Source organism: Phaethon aethereus, assembly GCF_964289735.1.
Source record: "Phaethon aethereus genome assembly, chromosome: 14".
NCBI lineage: Eukaryota > Metazoa > Chordata > Aves > Phaethontiformes > Phaethontidae > Phaethon > Phaethon aethereus.
In genome coordinates this window covers 4,590,176-4,610,626 of record NC_138590.1, presented here as the reverse complement: position 1 = coordinate 4,610,626, position 20,451 = coordinate 4,590,176, and the positions used below count along the sequence as shown (strand labels likewise).

The following is a 20,451-nucleotide window of genomic DNA, read 5'->3' as shown; positions in this document are numbered from 1 at the left end:
TGTTAACATAGGCTGGAGACCGCAGGTTGCTTCTGTTGCTACAGGATGGCCCAAAATCATCCGAGGCACATTATGAGCCAAAAGGAACGTGTCAGGGAGAAAAGCTGCACAGAGCCATTGGAAAACTTCTCTTTCTTTTTCACTAGCTTTGTGTTTTGACAGTGACGACAAGATGATGGGAATGAAAATGTTCAGCATCCCATGAACTGGCTGGCACATCCCACACGCCAGACTCCACGGGGGAAAATGAGAACTCACCAGAAAGCGGCAGATGTAAAATGCATAGGAGACTTGCAAGGAAGTGGAGAACTGAAGTTATTTGCACAGGTAACAGCAGAATACAAATTGAATATACATGACTTTTCTAGAATATCAATAGTCAAAGGCTTCACCTACGTGCAAAGGCTCCCTCCTCCCAGCAGTCAATGACAAGCAATGTCTAAATGACAGAATTGTGTGTGCCCCTGCTTACTTATTGGCAAAATAATTGTATTAGGTTCCAGGAAGATTTAAGAATGGCCTGGAGCAATCTGACTGCCTCTCATTGTTGAAGAGATATTTAGACATCTACTAAAATTTACATTTTCTAATGTGATGACTGACCACTGAAGAGTCTGTCACTGCTTCAATTGATAATAACCAGTGGGAAATCATCATCATGCTTGCTTGAACCAGCTTCAAGTGTTTCTCCATGTTCAGGAAACTGGATGATGGTGATGACAAATGTATTCAACGTAACTTAAAATGGAAAAGTCACGAGCTCATAATGAGTCAAGAAGGAAGCACAGAGCACAGTCTGACAGTCCTGTTTGGAGAGATTTTAAAGGCCTCCTTTCATTCCTGATACAAAAAACTGCAACTCCAGTTGAACACCATCCATAAAACAATCCCGCGGTACCTGCGTTACTACCTGGAGAATTATAAGCATGTGTTGTCACAGCATCTGGACTTCTGTTATTCAAAATTCAACATTGACCAGCTTATGTCTGCAGATGAGGTCATGGCTGATTTTAGATAACCACATGACAATTCATATGTGCAGTGGAATAAACACGTTTTCTCAACTTCCTGCACTATCAGGGAGTTAGTTCCTTGTGTAATAATAACTAGGAGAGTTTCTGTCAGGTGAGTCCATCTTGGAGCACTGGCGTCAGAAGAGCTAATGAATGACACACTGACGTACGAACCAGCGGTTGTTTTGGGAAGCTGCATGCAGACAGGCTACAGAAGTGACACAGAAAAGGCAGATGCTGTTGCAGTCTTTCATTAGTGCTTGACTATAATTGTATTTCTGTGTCTGGCAGATGCTGCTCCCTCACTTTAACTGCAGTTATTGAGTTTAGTAATATTATCACAATAACAACCTAAATGCAGAAATCTGAAGGAAAAAAAGCTTGAGGCAAACGGCTTGAAAACAATTCTAAAGCTATTAAATAGGTCTGTGCAGAGAGTGTTCTGTGCTGGACTAGAAAGACGAGGGTTGCATAGTATCTCTGCTGTAGCCAGAAATATTTTGAGTAATCAAGGGGAAAGTTCATATGTCATTTTGCTACGAATTTAGAATCACAGAACCCAGAAATGACACAGGTTGCAAAGGACCTCCAGAGGTCATCTGGTCTGAAGCCCACTCAAAGCATGACCAATTTATAGATACTTAATGCAGATATTTGCTTTATCTGAGAAATAATTATTTCATCAGATCACAGGATAATTCAGAATGCAGGAAGCTTGAGGAGTTTCTTGTCCTGTTAGACTGCCCAAACCAGGGTGAGCTATAGGGTCAGACCAGCTTGCTCAGAGTTTTGTTCAGCCTGGTCTTTAAAATCTTCAAGGACAGAAAATGCACAACTTCTCTGGGCAGGCTCCTCCACGGCTTGACTAGTCACTGTGAAGATGTTTCCCCTCACATCAAGTCAGAAGGTCTCTTTTTTTAATGCTTGTTGTCTCTTTTACATGGGAAAAGTGAAGAACTCCATGGAACAAGAAGATTTTATACACCACTTAAAGCTCAGAAGATTGCTGAGGAGGAGAGACTACTGTGCTATAAAGGACTGTGAAATGGAAACCTGTAATTTCTTTATTCTGACATTTATATACTCTTTGCAACACTGTTTAATGGTACTTATGTATATAACAATGTAGTGTATACAATGCAAAATATCGGAATTGATGTACAGTCTTTCGAGTAATTTTGTATTTCTTGTTTTTTAAATACTTTGTACGGGTTTGTGTTTCACTGGATTTCCTTTGAGCTTCTAACAAGCTCCAAAAGTACACAATAAATATTTGGTAGATCCTATTTTAAGCTCTTAAGTACTGGGATTCAATTTACAATTACAAATCAACACAAGCACTTCAAACCTGGCAAATTTGCCATGGAGGTATTTTCCAATCAACCACAGCAGAAGAGCCATGAGAGTACCAAGTATCTCACTATCCATTCAAGAAGAAACAGCACAAAAAGCAGGTTAAAAAGAAGAATCACTCAAAGCAAAATTTGACTGGTTGAATTTTGGGAAGACTGATAATAGCAGTTTCTGAAAGTACACACACAGCTTGTCACTTCATACAAGTCTATTTTAAATAAAGGTCAGTTGAAGCTGTAAATATTATCTAGTTCCAATTTTAACCCAGGTTAGATGATTGGATCTGGAAGTCTAATTTTTCACCACTTTTGAAGTTCCTTTATCTGTCAATATGTCAAACTCCAGGCACCAATATGGTTATTGATCTTTTCCAACTACAATGTTGAGTCTTCCCTAATGATGAGACTTTAGGAAAAGGAGAAGGCTGTAAGCTTTTCGCTTCGTTTTATGAAAGAGGAATACAACAAACCTCTGATTTCAATATATATGTACCCCAGGAGTATATCTACTTCTAGCAACATCAAAAGAGAGTCCATTATAGGGATTCTTTCTTGACCAGCAAGCCATGGGGATCTCGACCATAAAGGTTTAGGATCAACACGCCCGAACACTTCTATGATTAGTAACTATGCAAAGTAAATTTCCTCAAGGAAAAGGATTTATTGAAAACTGATACTTGCCAGACATTTGAAAAATGAGATTTTTCATCCCCCTATATTATTTTGCTATACAATCTCTTTAAACAGTAGAGATTTTATGATACCTTCTTGTTCCAGGAAATAGAGCACTGTGAAGCACACAGTGTGTAACCGTAATAAAAAGGCTCCCAGAATGTTTGTTTTAATATGGTTGCAGAGAGGAAAGTGTATTGCTTAGATATGAAAAATACTGGTTAACAAACTTGGTGCCCATTATCCACAGCTCATTGGCTTGAGCCACTTGACTCATTGGTTGGCTGCAGACTGGCTTTGCTCATTTGGGAGCAAGCAGAGCAACCCTCAGGTTTATCTGTCACAGGGCTGCTGAAAAGGAAAGAGCTGTGCAGTGTTACGTTGTGCCCCCTTTGCAGTGACAGACAGACAGTTTGGCAAACTCAAGGGCTCCTGAAAGAGCTTGTCCACATACCAGGAAAACGGAAAGACAGGTGAGAAGGACATTTAAATATATTCCAGTTTCTAAACAGACCAAGGTTAGTTTAAGGCTTCCTGCACAGGAGTTCAAACTGGCCACAGCTAGTAGCCAAGCTACTTGAAAACTTCTACCTTAAACTAAAACCCTTTCCATTTTTTTGATATTCAAATGCAAGCTACAAGAACAAGAGTAATTAATCAAACACTATTTCACAGCGTGGACGGATTGTTGACCCAATGAAATGAAACTTTCAGTTTACTGTAAAAAAAAAAACAAAAAAACCCCAAACAGACTCCAGTTATGACTTTCTGGAAAACAGTATAGCACTCTCAAATCCAAACCGACCTGTCAAGAGACTTGATCCAACCTGCTGAAAAGAAGAATGTATGAGGATAGGTTACAGTAGCTACAGTAGCTTCCTAGCATCCTCTCTCCTGAACACTTCAAATGGGATAAGGAAAATGACATGGTCCAAGAAAAGCTGTTCCACAGAACAGATGTGTAGTTGGACTTGTACAATAATGTTTGCTGCTGGGTTGGTTAAAATTGCATATTTAGGAAGTCATAAGATTTGTGAAATCAGCAATTTAACAGAAATCCAATTGCGATTATTTATATGGGGGCTGTTAACTACTTAAGATAGCTAATTATAATACAGACTTCAGAAACAACATTTTAAATTAAACGAATAGAGTTTAAAAAAACACAAACCAACAAAAAACTGCACACAACGAAAAAAAGTTATTCTCTACCATGCTGGTTATTTTCTTGCCAAATATAATATACTATTGGCTTACTTACCTCTGTCTTATATGACAGAAATACAGAATTCTAATGCTAGCCAGGTGGTCTAAAACTTGTTCTGATTCCTCCATTTCCCATACACCGAAGTCAAATGGGGCAGTTTAAGAAGCTGTCATGCCTGAGCTGAGCATTACTTTTACCCAGCTACAGTGTTTCTGACACTGGTACTCTCTGCAGGTGTGAGGCACTTACACAAAACTATTCTGCCAGAATAAAAGTGGAATAATCTGGGCCCATATTGTGGCAGTATATTTAAACAGAAGGATAATGACATTTCTGAGAAACTCTGATGAGTCTTATCCAAAACAGTAAATAACGATACTATTTTCTCTGCAATTTCACAGCAATTATTTTTTCCTTCCAAATACAATCTCAATAACTTTATACAGAACCCAGAACAACTCCCTTTTTCTGATCGTGTAGTGCTTTACCGTAACAGCAGTGTATTTTCAAAAATGTTCCATCTCAAGCTTAGGAAATTATACTGGCTACTAGGATACCTTAATCGGAGCGTTCTTATCAGTATGTCTCCAGACTAATAAGAAGAAATCCAATCTAGAGCCCACTGAACACTAAATTAGATCTAATCATAGGGCACTCTTCCAACTGTTCAACAGCAGGTCTAAAACCAACAAATGCCATTTATTTTTTTCACATCCATTAAAATAATACAAGCAATCCCATCATAGCTGTTTCAAAGCCATGATCAGTAAAGCGTGCAGACTTTTGTTTGCATTTAAACCATGATCTTTCAATGCTCTCTTTGCCAAGAGCTACTTTGCATTCAAACACTTTCAAGAAGACCCTGAAAGGCTCCAGAGCCACAATACTCTGGGAATCCTATAATGGGGCGACCTATTCACGTCTTCTCAGGTTGAAGTGTTTAAATATCTGAAGTACAACACCTTTTAATGATTCTCTGGCATATAGATTTTGCCCCCTTAACAAAAAGGCATCACTTGAGCTAATTCAGACTAGGAAGTTACTGCATCTGGGCTTAAATATGTAATTCATTGAAAGCCTGCACTGCATGCACACAAGGACTATAGTATAAAGGTATTGAAATCTGCTTAATGCTTTATGCAAAAGTTCTAGACCCACCGTGAGCCATGTGGCCAGGGCTAGGTAGAGCAACAGTGCATCACTTCGAACTTGTAACCATAAAAATATTTTATTGGGGGGGAAAGAGTATGATAAAGCTCATATTTTTCTAATATAGTTTCTTTCTCAGAGGTCAAAGTGACAAGTTAAGTTTTAGCTCTGCTTTTGCTTGCAACGTCTTCATTGTACAGAACACAGCCTGAGTCCGATAATGGCAGTTGTAGCATGCCAGTTATATCAACGCATACCGAGTCCCGGCTTCTACGCAATTCCACGCTCACTGTTCTCACACATGGCAAACTACCTCCCCTCTAAAAACCCAGTCTTCTCTTACTGCATAGGCTGGCCATGAAGACACTGAAGTACTAACAAACTTCTGAGGTATGGGATAGGAGAGAGGAAAGGAGCTGCCGGAAAAAGTACGTGCCAAAGGTAAAGACAAAATAATTGGCTGCGTGCAGGAGGAGATGAAAAGCTTCCCACTGTCACAGCTCAAGGATTGTCATAACCATATGTGATCCTGCTTGTCCTTCTCTAGAATAGCGTGGTCCGAGTTTGCAACTAAGATCTTATGGATAAGTTACACGTCTGAATAGTCCTGCACTTAACATATAGAGCAATTACCACTATTTCATATTTTAGTTCTTTGGCTTTGCTCAGGGATTTCTAATCTAAATCTATGCTTATTTTTATATAGCATATAAGTGCAGCAAAGACTGCAATCATAGAGTGACACATTCAACGGTAATCATGAACTTTTGGATATTAATTTCTGGTTATGTCAGCATAGCCAGAAAGACTTAAAATAACATGTCTAAAAGCTACTTTTATTTTGTATTTTATATAATTTATTGTTTGGGGGTGGAGGGCTGTATGTGATATAAACCAGAATTGGTGAATTTATTATATATCACCTTCACTGTCTGAGTGCATCATCCATGATGGTAATCAGAACATTGGGAATATACATTAAGCTCACTTCCCTTCTGTTCCCTCTACCGACTGGCTGAAATAGCAGCCGATTTCCTTCTCTTTGAATGAGTTACTGGTTCCCAGTGGGATTATGGAGACAAAAGTGAATGAAACTTCCAATTTCACATTTGTCTTAGGAAATTTTTTATGCTACATTAATAAATACTGAAGAGTGTGTGATATATATCTTACCCCTGATCATGACTGTGTGTTAAATCACACATGACATAAAATACTTGAATACACAATATATTCTGAAATAATTTCTCTTGCAACTAAGTCACATGTGGCATAATAAGAATATGGAACTGAGCATAGCTCGCAACAGTAAGACCTTTCATACACCATTTTGCCTGCATGTGCAGGTACTTGCAGCACAGTAGCTCTCAAGGATCTAGATATTCAACCACAAATGCTAAATGTGTAAAAACAATCAGATGGTATCCCCACCCACACATCAGCCGGTGACCAAATTTCCTTTCTTGGACTTCACTGAGTCTCTCATTTCCTCCCCACAATTAAATCCTCTGTGTCTATCACCTATTATACACACTGTGCTAGAAAACTGTTGGCAGTTTTTTTCTTCCAGTCCTTGCCCTCCTCTTGCCTGACACAGAAACAACAGACTATCACGTCCCAGTGAGTTTTCAGTGGAAAAGGTGATTATATTAATGCCAGAAGCTGAAAAAACAGTAAATCTAGCTAGTCTGTAAAATAAAGAAGAGGAAGGGATCATACTCACAGCAGCTGCAGAGACACAAGATCATCAAAAAGGCCCTGGGGAATCTCTGTGATCTTGTTTCCATAGAGCACTCTGAAAGATACAGGAAGACAAAATAAATCTTAAGTAACAGACCAGTTTAGTGTCCTCCCACATCTCTGCATTATCATCTTTATTGATCTTGTGCACCATGCCCAGGATCTGTGGGCATTTCATTTAACTACTGATCTCATTTGCTTTTCAGAGAGCACATGGTATTAAATGAGTCGTTATGATTCAGGCTTCGTCTGGTGTTGGAAAGCATTTTTAATGTAGCAACTGGAGATAATCCAAAAACCGTATCTGAAATATTTTTCATTTTGTTGAGGGATTTTTTTCCCCCCCTTTTTAGAAATATTTTAACCATTGAAAGGCACATTGTCTGATGCAAAAACCTAGAATTCTGCTCAGGGATACCGAACTTAAAAGCCAGGGAGCACAAGCTGCTTATAGATAAAATTTCGTATAACTGAATCTCTTAAGATACAATAATTGGCACGACATGTGAAACAGGCATCATTGGATAAAATAGTACAGATTCACCAGCTGCTGTTACAATTTTTGAGCTTGCTAATATAAAGAAATTTAGCCTGAACTAGAAATAGAGATATATTTCAGAACCTCAAAAAAATAATTTAGGTATAGTTTAGTTACAAAAATCAGTAAAGATTTAATAACACAAATGAGAGTCACTGTATATATCTAGTCAACCATAAATATATATGACCTGATATCCATGATTCAGATTCTATATTAAAAATATTTCCTTTTTTAATGGAAAAATGCATATATAGTATCACCTGAAATTGAACTGAAGGGAAAAGCAGACAAAACCACCACTATGCTAAGATGTGTCACCGAGGGATCAGAGCAAAATCATACATAACAGGGACACCTGAATTTCAATCATGGCTGAAGTATGTAGTCATGTCATTTCTGCACATTAATAAAATTTGTCAAAACCAGAAAGTGAATTAGGAGCTTATCTGGGTGCTGGTAAAAGGGAAGAACATTAGGCTCCCTCTGAAAATTTCACAGCTTAGCTAAACGTTTTAATAGACTTCAAGTTGGGGAAAACAATATATATGTAATTTCCATGCTCTACATAGGGCACGGTAAATGGTTATGAACCAGCTCGTGCCAAAACTCTGTTGCTGCTGTGTCACTAAACTGGTTAACTCCCTAACTTTTTAATGTGGAGTAATATGCTGGATGCTGGCTGAAATACTGACTTACGGTGTCTTTCAACATTTAAAATATTATGGTGAGTTGAACATACTGAAAAACAAACACTTAGCATGACGGACCATTTACAATACCCTCTGGCCTTCCCAGAGTATTGCCACTTCACTTTACTCTTCATCAATCATTGGAAGTATACCACCTCTGTAGGAGGGCTCCCAGATCAGCTCATTTCTGAGACTAAATAAAATTAATCTAAATAAAATACCACCACTTAGATATGAAAATCTAAACTCAAAACTTTATTTTTCATTACTTTTGTAGTTTAGCATGAAGTGAACTGCTACCCAGAAAACTAATGATCATCTAGCATTATGTTTTCTCTAACATAATTTATATGTATCTATTGCAGAGTGAGGAGGTTGGCTTTTAACGTGCTGTTACAGCTATTGGCTCTTGTGTGTAATGAATGCTAGTACCACTAAATTTTTCTAACTGCTTCCTAATTTCAGAAGACACACACAATTTCCTACTTCAACAAAATTTCATGCAATATATGCAGATTTTTATACTCTACCCAAAACTAGACAGAAATGATGGCTGAACTTTGAAAGGTCTAGCAGGTCCATTTAGATAGCAGTTCCAAAATATGAGATAATATTCAAGTCACTGGAATTTCACTGGGCTCTAACAGAACATCCAAATGGCTGACTCACAGACCTCCTTCTGAACAGAGTACCTGATGGGAGCACCCGTATTAGGAAGCAAAAGCAAAACCTCTGCGAACAAAATATTTATAAAAGGTTAAAATTTTAAGTTAATGGCCACAGAACCCAGTAGATTTCCATTTCAGTTTCCACTCTTTCTGAACAACACTTCTTCAGCACGTGCATCATCTCTGTGCAAAGTTTAGATGATAAGCTCTGTGATGTAAGATGAACGTCTTCCTTAGTTTTGTGGAGCAGCAGGATCATCAATGCTGATCAGTAATACATAATGCTGTAGCATATAAGAAAGAGTTCAGAAGCTGAGTTTTCAAAATGCCCATGGAAAGAAGTAAAAAAAATCCCCACTCCAGATGAAGGGGTATTCTGGCTCTAGAGGTAAGAACACTTATGTAAAGTAAAACCTTAGAGAAACCTCAACACTCATACCCAGTGCAGTTGTTAGCTATGGCACTACTAAATGCAAATGTCAAAATAAGACTCTTATTAGAGTAATTTTTCACTTACTTTTAATTTAAGAGTCAGAAGGTCACAGTGGAGTGTTCCACTGAATTTGAAACCTTGGATGTGTTTATACATCCTCTTTATTATTTTGAGCAAAATAGGACTAATTAAAACAGCTTATAAGATAAAACAAAGCTTCAATTTTTAGAAGTCATGAAAAGAAAATAAGCATTTTCAAACCTAATTGGGCTTATGTGCATGTGGCACATTAACACTGGAACAAATTAACAGCTAAACAAAAGTCAGTATGAGAGCTCAGGCACTTGTCTCTAATTCATATTCATGTTCAGCACTACACAGAGCCAAATTAGCTAATGCCATTGTCTGCCTGCCATGCCAGAGCTGAAGTCAAACAGTCCTACAGAAAGGAGCAAGGAGGAGGGGAGGGAAGATACATAATGCATTGCATCTCATTTCTTGAGTTCCTTATTTCCATTTGCTCTAATAGAAAGCACAGAAGCTTTTGCTTTCCTCAGAGTTCTCATTTTTTCCTGTTTAAGACAGGAAAGCATACTCATACCAACAAATATGAATATTGGTCAGGTTCTTGATCCAAGACACTTTTGTTCTGACTGTACCAACAGCTACACTCCTAGCAGTGCTATGAATGAGTTAGCCTGCAGAAGAGACTGGCCAGGGTAGGTACACTCCACTATCGCAGCCGCTTTCCTCTACGTCCTGTTGTTCTGCCCATCTCACTGGCACACACTGCAATGTTTCCAGAGTAGCAGCTTTGGGGAAAGAAGAAACCAAACAAAAACCCCAGACAAAAAAATAACTTCAAAAGGCCATATAACAGGAAACTCAGCCAGTCAATTCAAGAACTTCATTTAAATCTCCAATGCTTTTACCAACAGAGATAGATTTTAGGAGGTTTGCCTATGGCATTACAAGTACTAAAAATGTACGTATACTTGCATCCCTCACATATGTTGCAGGACATGCAGGTGCCCTGGCTACCGTGAAAGTTTGGCACAGGAACACACCCTCCTTCTGTCCCCTAGCACCTGAAATTTTAGACCCAAAATATTTTTTTATTAAAAATACACTAACAAAGTTAATATGCAATAAAAATAAAATCAGCTCAGTAACTGCTGCCAATAGACAGCGAATCAGTGAATCAGAATGACATTTATTAGAACACAAAAAAATTACTAACATTTTTATTGTGTGCTCCTGATTGTTCGTTTGCTTCTCAACTTTGCTGGGAGACCAAGCTAGCCACAGGTCTGACAAATGCCATTTACTGTCAGGTGGAGAAGATACTACCCGAAACATGATGCACATTTTGGAAGAAAGAGAAAAGTGAGCTATAGTTTCATTCTACTGTCACAATGTTAATCATAAAAGTAGTAACTAGAGACTAAGCCAAAACTGATGGAGACACCAGTAGGTATCCTTTTTCTTACTGTTCCTTTCTTTCTCCTCTCGCCAGACATGGGAGTCTCTTTTACAAAGATGGAAACCAGTCTGAATGGAGAAAACAGTCATAAAGATGTGCAAACACATCAGACTTGCCAGTGCATGAATTTTATTCTTGTCTTCTCTACAAGGCAGGTATATCTTATTCCAAAACGACCAGTGTGAAGAATCATTTACTGGATTTTTAGCTCAAGCAAATTTTTCTCAAATTTTTTACAGGTGGCTTTCTAAAATCAGCAAGTTGCTGTTACGGCACAGGTGCAGCTGAGCCATCCGAGGGTTATATTCTTAGTGGCATGTAGAACCATCAGTTTGCCAGCTCACAGCTAAAAGCTTTCAGCATGGCCACAAACCATAAGCTGCGGTACTTCAAAAGTACCTGGCAGATTGGCTCGCAACTTGCAGTGGTTTTCATGCTGCTATCAACCTTCCAAAAAATGGGAAGGACAACGCACATAAAGCACAGACCTCTGGCTGCACTGCAAGCATTGGAGGAGATCCCTGGAAGAAGCACCCTATTAGGCTAAAAAGTCATTATGGATCTGCAATAAGAAACTATACAAATATATAAAAGTCGTAACGAGGTCTTGTGTTTCTTCAGCCTGATTCTGGCATCGTATTTTAATATTGCCCCAAAAATGTATCTATTCCAAGACATAATTAAATATTAAATTTCCGGCTAAACAATTAATTGTTGCTACTAAACTTCAAGTTTTGGAGATTAATCCAACTGATTTTCTAAGTAGTTAAAAATAAAGATTACACAGTGAAAATGATCACTGCACAGATTCATCTAAAAGCTTAGGACATACCAGACAAAGAAAGCATTGGAAGCTCACGTAGCAACAGGTATGTTATCTTGCGTGAGAATGTAATTAAGCATGTAACAAACCTTCAGCAGCAGGGTCTTGAAACATTAGTGTCTCACCGATTCTTCTAGACATTCTGACCTCTTCAGCAATTTTAAAATCAAGGAATTTGCAATGACTTTACCAACACATGGCCTTTCATATGCACTGAAGTTTAGCATACCACCTTCTAAGGGTGTTAAACAGTAATTGCTGTGCTGTCTTTATTTTACGGCTCATTGGCCTACCTTACTTGCAAATGTAGTTGCAGTTTAGCTACTTTGTTAAGTCAGATCCCAGAATATAGAGATTTTTCCCTGGAAGGTGACACAGAACTTTTTGGGGGTATGAAAGCCTAGCACAGAATCCGTTTCTCTAGACCATATGGTTTCCAGCTACATGTACCTTTATTTTGGCTTGGCTGAAACATTCTTACCAAGTGTCAGATTTTGCCTTTATGCAATGTCTTTTTCAGACCTCAGAATGCTTTTAACTTTCCTTCAGACTGTGAAAACAAGTCTTGCTAGGAAGAATTATATTTGCCAAGCTACGTACAATGGCACAGGCTCAATAAGAATTCTAAGTTTTCAAAAGAGGAGGAATTGATAGGGGTAAAAACAGCAATAAATTTCTAATATCTGAAAGAAACTTAGACATGTAATTTTTTTCCCCGGCACTATTTCATATTTCTTCAGAACAAGTTAGGCTAAATAAATCACATTAAAACTATCCAAAGCAATTTGTTACCTTAAAATAAGTTTGGCAGCTATTGCAATAGACAGTGTTTTATTGCAGATTTCGAATCACCATGAACGACACCACATACATCATCACCCAGGAGATGATGGTCTAAATGGGACTGCTGTGTCAAAGTCTCAGCTGTCTTTTGTTTTTGTGCCCAGGCTGATCTAAGCTTTTAAGTTGTTCACTAGCTTAATTCAGTATATGAAGAAAAGCAAAGGAATTCTCCCTCTGCAGTGGTCTAAAATTTATTCATTCTGTTTAACACACTGAAGGCTTAGACTATTTTGTCATCTCTCATAAAATGTCCCCAGACAGTCTGGTTACGGCCTTCCAAAGGTACACGTGTGGGAAGTCTACTGACTCCAAGAACAACAATTACCTTTGATACCATTAACAATAACCAAATGCTGATACAATCCTATCACTGATATTAGACAGATTTTGAGCTGATTAAATGAAAAATTAATTTACTTCAGAAAGTGCATCCAGCAGTCTTGAAACATGAAACTATTCATAACTTAGCCCCCATGTTCTGTGCCGAGTTATTAACAACTCCAATTCCAGCAGAATGCAATTCTAACTAGGTAATGCAAATACCATATACTACAAATAGAGCATTTCTCAAACTTTTGTTTAGAATTAAGATAACACATTCTTTTGCAATCAACCAATTTTGCCACACTTGTCAATGCAAGGGTACTATTTGCTTTCATGTTCATATGGAAAGAAGTATTGGATGGCAAGAATAATTCCTCCAACGCAAAAGCCATTGGCTACATTACCACACCCACTTACATCTGTGCTGCTTTTTTTTAGATTCAAATAATTCTAGTTATTTGTTTCTCATCTTGTATATTTCATATGGTCCCAAGTACTGCATGATCACTACATCTCACAGCCTTCAATGTACACATCCTTCTATCATCTCCTTGAGACAGAGAAATACTTCCACTTTTTCAAGAGGGGAGACTTTGGTATAGACAAGCAGTTTATTTGTCCAACAGCTATCACTGAAATTATGCAGCAAAACTTCTTCCTCCCAAAGGAGCATCTTTAAGACTAATGACTCTTTTTCTCATGCCTTGATCCACCACACTCTCCAATCTCCACAATGGCTTTATAGCGAGCTCTCCACAACTCTGTTCTCTCAAAACCAGAGGCTGGATCTTACTGTATCTTCAGTTTTGTCCATAGACAGGTTTGAAGTTTGTTTCATACCAAAAGTACGCCAAGGATCTAAGCCCTAGTGCCTAAATATTGAAAGGGACTTCCAGACAATGTAACAGAATTAAATCCACAGAGCATACAGACCCAGAGCTGACCAGTGACTCACAATGCCGCCCGCACGTGACACAACAAGGGGAAAAGGAAAAGCCAGAAAATTTGGGGAAGAAGAAAACAACTTACTTAAAGAAGAATGATTCTGGTTCCTTAATTGTTGTCACAACCAGGAAAGGGGAAAAAAAAAAAAAAAGGAAAAGTTATGTACATGCCCAAATATTTCTAAGAAAAATGGAGTAGAAATTCCTTGATCCACACAGTCATTATATGAACAGGGAACAAAATCCCACTGAAAAATGGGCATGGATAAAATAACTCTCTTTTCTTGTGTGTGGGGAATGGAGAAGTCTTGAGTCCTTACAAGAACAAGTTTGCCTTTCTTTTGCTAAATGCAGAAAAAACCTAAGATAGATCCAGCTTATTTGGAGTGTTAAGGTTTTGTGACCTATTTGACTTACATAGGTAGATTTCTTGTTAGAGAAAATATGCAGATTTAAAATAAAAACTTAGAACCTGCTAGCCTATGGATCACTTAGCACTTTTAAAAGATTTAAGTTTGATACATTTTATGGCAAATTGCTTCTGTAATAAACTTCCCTGTGTTTTGAAAACTATAATACACCATTTTTTCTTCCATAGTTCCAACAGGCAGAGTACTCAGAAACAGTTCTGCCTGGAAACACTAACCGAAGTTAACTTCAGAAGGAAGCAGAGTAGCAACCCACTATATATAGGCCTCTATTAGCCAGCTAGACTAACAATGTTGGCTGTCTTCCAGATAAGCACTTTCACTCTCCTGGACCCATAGGGAGCACTGCAATTGCATGCAGGCGGGGAGTAAAGGGAGGAGCAGAAAAAGTTGCTTACTTTCATTAATATTTTCCCCTCCTTTATTCTTAACTCATCTAGCTGAAAAGTCCAGCTGCTCTGTGCACAGTTTAAACCTCAACGGTGTCTCATTAAAATGTATGCCACCAATCACATTTGACTTACACACATGAAAAACAAAAAGTCACTCTCAGTTGAGCTGAAGCATTGTGTGCAGAGCAGTGCTCCTTCAGGGCGTGCAGCTGATGAAAGTTATTGGGGCCTCAGGCACCAAAAAGACTGAGCCGCTTAACAGAGAAAACACTAGTAAGCAAACTGTCTTACTTCCTATCTACCTCCTTGTTCCTTCCCCTTTGGCAGTTTCACTGGGAGGGCTGGTGCTTCAAAGGAGTCATCTTCTCTTGCACTTATTTGTCTTTCTGCGGTTGACAGAACTGGACTGGTGGCTATAGCAGAGATCAGGCAAAAGAAGAACCTCTACCTCTCAGAAGTTGAAACCTGTGGGAGGTTTCTTCAGAGAAACCCAGATTCTGCAGAACAGTAGATAAACTTGCTCTTTCTAGAGCTCAGAAACTGAAACAAGTACAGAAATGACCAGCAGGAAAGAACCTGCCAGAGGTCTGGGTGACAGGTCATGAAAGAGCAGGGAACTAACTCTTGCCTATCAGCCACAGGGAAAACATTTGTAAGACCTACCTGCAATGAATAGCAAGAGTAAAACCTTTCAAAAGAAAGTAAAAGCCAATGGCAAGCACAATGGACAACTGACAATTGGAGGACTGCACAATTGGAGGCTGACAATTTCAAGGCTGGAGTTGATACCGTCCTAGAAACCAGTCTGCCAAAGAGAAGAGAAACAGACTGTGTGTTACAACAGCTTTGTGCGGCTGCAGTAGAAGGAAACTGAGGAGGGACAAGCTCTGAACAAAGGAAAGACTGCTCAGAGGCAGTTCCTTTACTATAGCCCTTTCTGTGCTGCGTCTCATGTCTCTGCCTCCTCTCTTCCTCCTTGTAACCACCTAGCATTAACTTAAGCACTATTTTACCCACTGGATATAAACATATTCAAACAACATTTATTTAAAATATCGTTTTGGATGACTGGGCAAGGAAGACGCAGTCATTTCACTTGCTTCTGTGTGCAAGTCTAAACACTATAAATTCCTGCCCAGTTTTATATTCTCATTTCCTCTCTGTCCACTCTGATGTGTTCTGTCCCACTCCTGAAGCCACCTGGGGGCATCTGAATTAGCTGTAACTAAAGTTGCATAATTTCTAAGTTGAGAAGTCAACCCCAGTAGAAATGTCTTGCCTGTCCAGCTTGCTCCTAGCCAGGAGGTTTGCCAAGATCAGAAAGCTGTAGCATTGCAGCATTAGCAGTAGGTTCACACTTAGCCAAAACTGTAGCATTCAGTAAATGTCATTCTCTTAATTGTTTCCAGACAGTATTGAGGGATTTGACCATTTCCACAGCATGTTGAATAACGTTGCCCTAACTATTCAACACAGGCTAGCAACACTTAATATATATTTCTGGTATTCTCCCAGCTGGAGTCAGGGCACAAAAAAAGGCCCATCCCTCCCCATTCTGGCTCAGAAGTTTACTGCAACATATAAATTGAGTACTGAATAGCCTTCTAATATTAGCACTAGTCAACAAGTTGTATAGGTTGTTAGAATTATCCAGTATTCAGAGAATAAAATATGGCAGCTTTTAGAAATGTACTACACTCTTCGAAAATCAGACTGTGTCATATGAATATTAATGAGCTAAAGGTTTTAAATCTGTCTTTAAAATTAACACAAGCAAATATCATTCCAGATGAGCTTACCCTCTTCTCTCAACCTGGAACTCCTTCTAACACTCTATTCTAGTTGATTCTCCATATGCAGCTTCTGACCTTGTATTGCTCCTTTTACCCATTAAAAGCTCCACTGTTTTAATTGTTCTGTGGGTAGCTAGGTTGAAATATAGCTGCATTTAAATTCAACTTGGTGCTCTTAACAGTTTCTGTGTTCTATAAAGAGAAACGAATGGTTGTCAAGAGATCCTACCTTCCTTTTATCTTCTGTATGAAGTCATATTTTAGTCCCCTTCCAGGTTCATAAAGTAGTAACTACAGCTAAGAAATACAAACCTTTTCTTAAGAGCTCAGATTCTTCCCTAACTAGTTTGAAAAAAACAAACAACAAAACAAAAAACAAATAAACTGAAAATCTCCCAAGAGAGTGCAATTGCAGTTCCTTAATACAGAAGAAAAATTCAGTACGGAAGTATTTCCCCTAACTCCTCCCTGATTACCACCACCAAAACAGTGTCTGAGCTATGATGAGGCTTTTGTGTGCCATGCTGAGCTGGGGGCACGGATTAGCTGGCAAGTGCACATGTACAGCAGATCAACTAATGCACTGGCTTTGAAGAAGTGAACAAGTCAGTAACCTCAAGGGTGTTAATCTATAAAAGGACTTAGAAGAGATGTGTAAACAGTTCCTCCTTCTAACCTTCATAACCAATTTTTCATTTCCAAAAGATTAGATGCTTCATGCAAGCTGGCAATTGCACACAGAAACATAAGTTCTCCCAGACAACACATTATCATTTTTATTTCTCTTACATGCAAGCTCTCCCCAAATGCCCATTCAGTTCTATTTTCTACTTACAATGAAATGAGAGATTTCAAGCCTTTGAATGCATCAGGCGCAATGTCAGATATTTGATTCTTGCTGATGTCTCTGTAAAGACAAGGGAAGATTAAAAAATATTTGTAAACAGGAATTTGATGAAAATATTTTAGCTGTAGTTTATTGGAAGAATATACTTGTTACAAAAACAGAACTAAAAGATCGTATTATCTCAGAGAAATTATGAACTATGTAAGAACACAGATAGGAAAACTTCAGGAACGATCAGAAAGGAATAGTCAGTATGACAGACCATAGCCTCAATAAATCAGCAGCTCCCCCGTTAATAAGGTCTTTCATTTTATGTACGTTGAAACAAAGAGTTTTATGAAGAGCTTTGAAGAACAACAGTGAGGCAGCCCATTGAATAAAACCTGTTGCTGAAACCATATTAAGAACTATTAATAATGGAGATCGCATTGTGACTCTGTGAGGTGGCCCTCAAGCATGAGGAACAGCCTGTGACAAAGCATAAAGGTTGTCTGAATGTTTACATGCAGGCATGGAACGCTAGCTGTGTAACAGTACAGAAGATCATATTTTGATTGTATGTGAAATGATAGATAAGGTGAGGAGAGGTTCTAAGGTAGCTGGAAAGTGCTGGCAGGACATGCATTAAGGAACACAGCCGGATTAACGGTGTCAGCATGGGGTGGACACCAGGGGAATGGCTTCTGAGGCAGCAACACTGCATTTGTCTAAGAGAAGAAACGGTGTGGTAAATGAGATGTCAAGGTGAACATATTTATAAATACCAGGAACAAAATTCACATCAAATCCTAGGAAATTCCACTAAGGATTAGTCTCAATTTATATGAAACAATATCAATAACTTTTAGGATGATGAAATTCTTCTGCGGTAAGACTTTTCCCACACCACCTGCGTTTAATACCAATGGGAAAGGGGATGGGAAGCAGACTACCCAGCCCCAGTCCGGCACCGGTGGCACTGAGGAGTGCAGCACTGTACCACTGATGTTTGGTTTTGTATGGCAAAATTCCACCACGACCTTGATCTGGTGAGGCAAGTGAGAAGAGGGTCAATGCACCACTGGCATGTCTGCCTAGAATTTTCAGACATTAGGGAAAGCCTTCGAGTATCTGAATGGAAATCATAGACCTTTGAAGCTGGCAGCACTGCGGGGAACACCCAGCGCATTGCAGATCCTGTCAGGGAGCCCCAGTGAGATTCCACCATTTCAGCTATCATGTGAGTGGAATTCAGCTACAGCCTGCTACAATTTTCAAGGGAAAGTGTGCTCCTGGTTTGGAAAATACCCTTCAATTTTAATCATAACCAACCAAGTATACAAAGATAAATACAGACTACGCCACAATTTCTTTATATATGAAGCCAAATTAACTACACTTGGGACCCAGATGCTCAGAACTGGGTGCCTTACCATGACTGTCACTGCCATCCAATCTTTCTGTCAATCAGTTCAACCAGGGGCTTAGCTATACGCATAACTTTCAGCCACCTCGTTGCATTCACTGAGAGCTGGTATCAGCTTGTATCAGTAGTATCAAACCTTTTCACTGATAGCTGAAGCTGGAGTAATACAGTATTTCATGCACATCTTCACTGCTATTTCCGCTGGGGCACATGCTAAGAAACCCAGTCAGACTCTGAATAAACATCACCTGAACAAGAACTTAGGAATCAGAAAGTAAGAAGGTTTTCCATTCTATACGTGTTTCAAGCTGCAAATTCTGTTAGTTAAAATTTTAAGCCCTCCAACTGTTTTCAAATCTAGCCACATAAAGTGAGATTTTCTTTGGTTCTTTTATAAGGCTCATGAAACAACTGCTCTGCAACCTACTGATTATTACAGTATTATATTAGTATATAACTACTATTACAACATCCTGCCCATAAGGACAGCATTCAGTGAAGGTTTCTGGTTCTTCAGCTCAACTCACAGCAGCCACATTTGTGGCAGTGAAAGTAGGAATATTTATTTTTGTACATGTTTTGGTGAAACTTGTTTAGACTGCCTGGTAGCATTTGCTGCTTTTTCTCTAGTAATTCTTATGTGAGGAGAAGTCTGATGTGAATCTGTGCTATCTATTTATGGAGGAACATATTAAAACCTATTGCAACGACATGAAATCATGAGTTTGCTGAACAATGACAAGCATCTGAAAAGAGGCATCTCGTTTTTGAAACAAGTATTTCAGCACTATTTTATTGATTTGCTACATCTCAACATTTCTACCCTTTCCCTCTCCCCATGTCTGGATGCTAATGAGCGTATAACTAATGGTGCCTGAACGTGCATAAATGCCATGCTGGGTGATAACACTCACTCACTTCATGCAGATGCACTACAATCAGCATTAGAAGATAATTAGACACATTATTTCCTTTCCATTAGGGCCCAAGCTCCACTGCTGTTGGATAAGGAGGCTCCATCTCCTTCTAACTTGACTGAAGCAAAGAGATTCAATTATGTCCTTGTACTTTTGTTCCCTTCCTTTGGTCTGCTTTGGTAAGATCATCCTATTCTGTGCTCGATTTACATCAAGACAAAGAGAGATACAGGTTTTCGTAACCTGTACAACTAAGTCAATATAAATCACATAAGGCTCTTTTTCATAGTTTAGGGGATCTCTGAATCACTCAGCAGAAATGTGGCTCTTTAGCTGGAAATGCAGTAGGCTTATCAGGATTCCACCCAGGCAGGGAATACATGAGTCACCTCACACTAGTCTCCCCGCACCTCTGACAGTACGGTAGAGATCTTCTTTTAAAAGGTTGTTTAACACACCTTGGAGGGTGGCTGTGCTCAGTTACCACTTAGGGACATAAATTGGTTTTGACTTTGCACCAGGGGAGCAGGGATACCTTGTGAGTCACTGTATAACATACGACTGTATGGCTTAAATGTCTTTACTGTAAAAGGTTTTGAAACAAACCAGATTTATTTTTAGATGCAGCCAAATGCAAAACTATTAATAGCATTGGATGAATATTCTCTTTGTCAACCCACATTATTAGAAACAGATTACTTGATTATCTCTAACATGTAAAATGGACTGTTCTCATTTGACGAGTACTCAGCAAAAATCCATGTCATATATGGTTTAGTTTTTACAAG

The 20,451-nt window shown here is 38.8% G+C and overlaps 1 protein-coding gene across 1 annotated transcript in view; it reads right to left on the bottom strand.

Annotated features, from left to right (window-relative positions):
* SLIT3 (slit guidance ligand 3) overlaps positions 1 to 20,451 on the bottom strand; it is a gene marked incomplete at its 5' end in the record, with an annotated part of 526,167 nt that overhangs the window by 146,381 nt on the left and 359,335 nt on the right. The window contains 2 exons of the mRNA XM_082006257.1: positions 7,117 to 7,188; positions 17,330 to 17,401. Coding sequence (XP_081862383.1) covers positions 7,117 to 7,188; positions 17,330 to 17,401 — 144 coding nt within the window. The remainder of the gene's footprint in view (positions 1 to 7,116; positions 7,189 to 17,329; positions 17,402 to 20,451) is intronic.